Raw genomic sequence first — 6,000 nt, 5'->3', positions numbered from 1 at the left:
GCTCCCCACCTGCAGGGGAGTCGATTCACAAGCGGTGAAGCAGGTCTGCAGGTGTCTATCTTTCTCTCCCTCTCTGTCTTCCCCTCCTCTCTCCATTTCTCTCTGTTCTATCCAACAACGACAACAACAATAATAACTACAACAATAAAACAACAAGGGCAACAAAGGGGAATAAATAAATAAATATTTTTAAAATAATACATGGAATAGTGGAGAGAGATTAAGACAGACATGATTGCACATTGGTACTTATTTCCAGGGATTTCTGTCATCTTGAAAACTGACTGTGATGTTTTCTTATCTTCCATAAGGGAATACCCCTGTGGCAATTCAACGCCCTGGAAGACACCCTCTGTGTCTCCAAATACCACCCACCTGTTCCAGAAGCAGAAATGGACACCAGACAACCCCTCACCTTCCTGCAAGTGCAGCACCAGAGAGAAGCTGACCATGCTTCCCGAATGCCCTGAGGGCGCAGGGGGGCTCCCACCTCCACAGGTACCTCTGTTTTTTCACTCTGTTTTTTCTTCACTATCATTCATTCCTGTCTTGAAAACAAAACTGAGTGTTAGATATTTGCATAGTGCTGCTCCTTCTGTCTCTTCCTTTCACAGGCAAACACACATGCATAATACACACACACACACACACACACACACACACACACACACACACACACACACACACACACACACCATTCACTTGCATTCTTCTATTCAGCCCCAAATAGGGCAAGAAAGCATGGGCAAGCAATTACAGAAGCCAGACCTTCCACCTTCTGCAACCCACAGTGCCCTTGGGTCCATATTCCCAGAGGGTTAAAGAATAGGAAAGCTATCAAGGGAGGGGATGGGATATGGAGTTCTGGTGGTGGGAATTGTGTGGAGTTGTACCCTTTTACCCTGTGTTTTTTTGTCAGTGTTTCCTTTTTATAAATAAAAATTAAAAGAAAGAAAGGAAGGAAGGAAGGAAGGAAGGAAGAAAGGGATAGAAAGAAAGAGAGAGAAAGAGAGAGAGAGAGAGAAAGAGAGCAAGCATGGGCTTGACCCAGAAGCAGTGACATCTGCTCATCAGGAAAATGAAGTAGAGATGCATCTTCCTCCAGAGTTGGTTCCTTTCTCTTCTAACATTCTTTGAGTGAAATTTGAAAGAGTACACTATTTGGCAGAATTTTTAGAAAACATATTTAGGGGGCTGGGCAGTAGTACACCAGGTACAACAAACCTGTTACAATGTTCAAGAACCCTAGTTCAAGTCCCTAGTTCCCATCTGCATGGGGGAAGCTTCATGAGCAGTAAAGTAATGCTGCAAGTCCTTCTCTCTCTTTCTTTCTCTTTCTCTTTCTCTCCCTCCCTCCCTTCCTCTCCCTCTCCCCTTCACTCTTGATTTCTGTCTCTATCCAAGAAATAAAATGCTTTAAATTTTTTTAAAGAAAGAAAACCCATTTGATTAATCTTCCTAAACACCAGCCTGTATTCCCCCAGAGGAACTTGGCAGTTGCCCTGGATGCCATCTTCAACTCCAGAAGCAGAGTGATAAGGCAAAAAAGAGCAGGTGCTATGGAGTCAGACAGATTTAGGTTCAAATCTTGGGTCAGCTACCTACCAGTTCTGTAACTTGATACAGGTTAGCTGTTCCAAAATTCAGTCTCTGCCCATGAAGTAAAGTAGTAGCCTTCTTTCATAAGCTTAAAAGGGGATAATAAGTGGAGAACATTTAACATTTTCCTGGTACACAGTAAAAATTCAGTAAGGAGTGGCTAGGCAGTGACACACCTGATTGAACATCATGTTATAATGTGCAAGAACTGTGGTTCAACTTCCCGGTCCCCACTTGCAGGGGGGAAGCTTCACAGTTGGTGAACCAGTACTGCGGGTGTCTTCTCTCCCTCTTTAATCCCTCCTCTGCCTCAATTCCTCACAGTCTGTATCCAATAAATAATAAAATATTTCTAAAAATAATTCAGTAATAGTTATTGTGGTGTAAGAGACAGGAAGATAGGAACAAAGTGAAGAGGGAATTAGATGGGAGATGTGGGCAGAAAGTGGATACAAAGGAAAGAAAAGTGTGCTCTAACTTCAATTCCAGCATAAATTCTTTCAGCTATCTCTGGGTGGTACCACTGATTACTCAAGTGTCATGACTGACTAGAAACTATGGTGTTTCCAAAATGTAAAGTAATATTGCCACCTGGTGGTCAATGTCATGCTCTTTTAAATTATCAAAAATGATTAACTATTTCCCAATTAGATGTATATTGAAAGTGATCTGTAAATTGTAAGACATGATGATTATTTTATTGTTCCAGTTATATACCAGGGACTTTTCTGGATATTTGGGGATACAAGTCAGGAAAAAAAATCCTTGCTTTCACAGAATTTATGTTTGGGGTGAGAGAGGGGTTGGTGTTGGGTGAGTGTGCGAAATACAAACAACTATACAAATCATTTGGAAGAGGGGGTTGGGTGGTAGCACAGCGGGTTAAGCCCATGTGGTGCGAAGTGCAAGGACCCACGTAAGGATCCTGGTTCCAGCCCCCAGCTCCCCACCTGCAGGGGAGTCGCTTCACAGGAGGTGAAGCAGGTCTGCAGGTATCTATCTTTCTCTCCCCCTCTCTGTCTTCCCCTCCTCTCTTCATTTCTCTCTGTCCTATCCAACGATGATGACATCAATAACAACAACGATAGTAACTACAGCAACAATAAAACAACAAGGGCAACAAAAGGGGAAAGAAAGCAAAATTAAAAAAAAAATTAAATCAATTGGAAGGAAATCAAGAAAAATGTGCAGATAATACAACAATGTGGTGTTAGCGGCTAGAAATAGAGAACACTTTTCTGAGGACTGAGAGCTGAGCTGTATTCGAATGATGAAGAGCTATCCAGAATACTGTGAGTAGAGAGTCACACAAGTACAAAGTTGTCATGAGAATGTGAAGTGTGCATGTGAGAAACTGGGAGAACAGGCCAGGAGAGTAGAAGGTAGTGGCAAGTAGCAACAAGTGAGCTTAAAGAAGAGAACAAGATCTGATCTCTGTGGGTCACATGGGCCTTGGTAATGAATTTGGATTTGATCCTACGGTTTATTTGAAGGTGCCCGGGGTTTTCTGATTTACGTTTTTAGAGTTCAGGCTGACTACTGACTATAGAATGGATTGTGAGGGCCTGGAGTGAAATAAATCAGGACAGTTTGGAAATTTCTGTAGAAATGCACATATGGTCTAGGTGGAAGCCTGGGTTAGGGTGGCAGTGGACCTGGTGAAGTGCAGGTGGACTGGAGATCTATTTTGGTGTTTCTGCTGTCCTAGCTTGTTAACAGATTGCTGAAGAAAAGGAATAGAGATGACTCCCACTCCTGGATCTAGATGTTGGGGAGATGCCAGAGCGCTACTTAGAGTCTTCCCAGCAGCTGAACCCATAAATAATTTTTGGAGAACAGGCAGTTTTACAAGTTAAATACCTCAAATACCAAAATAATTAATGCAGATGTTTCATTGCCTCAGAGAATGCAACGCAGCACTGAAATTCTACAAGACCTCACCAACAGAAACATCTCCGACTTCTTAGTGAAAACATATCCTGCTCTTATAAGAAGCAGGTAAGAAGAGATCTCTTCAAACCTTTCATCCTGACTCCTTATAGGAAATATGAACTGGGGAGAAAAAAATGTTTACAATCTTAGAAGTGTTTTTACCCTCTTTCCTATGTAGGGGCTTTATTCCCTAAAAAAAAAAAAAAACTAAATGAGAGGGCCAAAAAGGTGGTTCACCCTGTAGCATACATGCTACCAGGCAAAAGGATCCAGGTTTGAACTTTGGGTTACCACGTGGAGGAGAAAACTTCACAAGCAGGTGTTTCTCTCTCTTGCTCTCACTCTCGCTCTCTCTATTTCTCTATCTCTATCTCTCACCTTTTTTTTTTTTTTTATCTCTCACCTTCTATCCAAAAGAAAAAAAATGGCCTCTGGGAGCAACTGTAGAGTAGTGTAGGCACCAAGTTCCGTGTGTGTGTGTGTGTGTGTGTGTGTGTGTGTGTGTGTGTGTGTGTGTGTGTATCCTTAGTAGCAAAAAAAAAAAAAAGAGAAAGTGAGTCATATACAAGCAAGATGCAACTTAAAACTAATTTTTTGTTGTTTGGGTCAAGTAATCAAACTGTTACAAGTGAAATAATAACATACAGACTATATTCAGTAGTAAAGCCTCATACATTAACTAGTTAAAAAAATTATGGGCAGAGGGTAGATAGCATAATTGTTATGCAAATAGATTCTCATGCCTGAGGCTCCAAAGTCCCAGGTTCAATCCCCTCCACCTGCACCACCATAAGTGAGAGCTAAACAGTGCTCTGGTTAAAAAAAAAAAAAACTAGTAAGAAAATTAGTAGAGCGATGGGAGAATAAAAGAGAAATGGTAGATGGAAACAAGAGGGAGAATAAGAAACAAAGAGGAGAAAGGAAAAAATTAGACCGATTTTGTAATGGGAGAGAAATAGTTGGGTGATGCCTGAGTGAGCACACAGGTTGACCAGCTTAACTGCACCTCTCACATTTGATAAATTTTCATCTGTCTTATAGCCCTTGCAAATGCCAGTGAAGTCTTCTTTATCTGTCTACTCTATCTGGGCTGTTCTTTTTCAATCCCCATCCCAGGATGGGCCAATTTCAGGAGCCCTTAGAGCAAGCACCTTGACAATAGCAATGGAGAGCTGTCTGAAGGGAACACTGGTCTAGGACCTATACACTGGGGCTTTCAAATAAACCATGCTGTTTAATTTTAGTAGTACCTTCAGTTGCTTGCCCTACCAGAGCACAATAGGCTCACTTAACTAAAGCACATTGCAGTTGGTGAAAACTCTGTTGAGAAGATGGGATCAAGTCAATAGTCAGCAAAATGTAGACCATTCATTACAAAAAAAATAAAAGCATAGAATTTATCCAATAATGCAATCACTAGTGACTAACTCACATTTTGTTAAATATATACAGTATAGAATTGAACATTTTGTGTTTGATAACTGAGGATAATTTGTGGGCCTGAACTATAAGGTTTAATGTCAGGGTCTACTCATTTACCATCCTGTAACTTTACCACCAGCAGGCTGCAAGTCAGCAGGCTTAGAGTTAAGTCAACCCCACCCACCACCACCACCACCACCACCACCACCACCACCACAGCCCCAACACCCTTGAATTTGTTTGTTTGTTTGTTTGTTTGTTTTTACCAGAGCACTGCTCATCTCAGGTTTATGGTGGTGTCCCAGGAGATTGAACCTGGGACTTTGGAGCCTCAGGCATGAGAGTCCCTTTGCTTAACCATTATGCTATCTATCCGCACTTTTTGTTTTTACTCCCAAGTTTACATGTTTGATCGTTAGATTCTGAATTATGTGGATCAGAAGAGGGGAGAGTTGCAGCCTTCCCTCCATATGGGCATGGTTGTTGCCAATTTTATGGAATTAGATGGGGCACAGTGACTTGACAGTAGAAATACTTCAAGTCCATAATGCAGATGTAAGTAGAAAAAATATCAGTTCTTCCTCAGCATGTGTGTTCAAGTTCAACCGTGGGTAGGGAGTTTTCTTTTTGCTTGGATATTAGGAAATGCAAGTGTGCCCCTGAAGCCTGAGACAACCCAAGTAAGTGTTTGGGATAGAATATTCATTAACACTATTATTGTTTGTGAGACATGATATATTTTGTTTTGACTTTCAGCTTAAAGAGTAAATTCTGGGTCAATGAACAAAGGTAAGCAGCTATTTTTTGGTAAGAAATTTAAGTCTTTAGACTGATGCATTGTGAATTGTTACACATAAAATCCACACTTCAAAAACAACAAGGGCAACAAAAGGGAAAATAATTTTTTTTAAAAATCCACACCTCAGGGTCACATGGGTCAGCTAGTCTTTTTTTATTATTATTAGTGATTTAATAATGATTAACAAGATTGTAGGATAAGAGGGGTACAGTTCCTCACAGTTCCCACCCCAGAGTTCCATATCCCAT

The 6,000-nt window shown here is 41.0% G+C and overlaps 1 protein-coding gene across 1 annotated transcript in view; it reads left to right on the top strand.

Moving 5' to 3' along the window:
* The window catches only part of ABCA4 (ATP binding cassette subfamily A member 4), a 169,824-nt gene that overhangs the window by 126,511 nt on the left and 37,313 nt on the right, over positions 1–6,000 (top strand). The window contains exons 30-32 of the mRNA XM_016193540.2: positions 312–498; positions 3,503–3,597; positions 5,710–5,742. Coding sequence (XP_016049026.2) covers positions 312–498; positions 3,503–3,597; positions 5,710–5,742 — 315 coding nt within the window. The remainder of the gene's footprint in view (positions 1–311; positions 499–3,502; positions 3,598–5,709; positions 5,743–6,000) is intronic.

Source organism: Erinaceus europaeus, chromosome 11 (assembly GCF_950295315.1).
Source record: "Erinaceus europaeus chromosome 11, mEriEur2.1, whole genome shotgun sequence".
Lineage (NCBI taxonomy): Eukaryota > Metazoa > Chordata > Mammalia > Eulipotyphla > Erinaceidae > Erinaceus > Erinaceus europaeus.
Note: the sequence above shows the minus strand (reverse complement) of the source record. Positions and strands in the feature narration are given on the sequence as shown.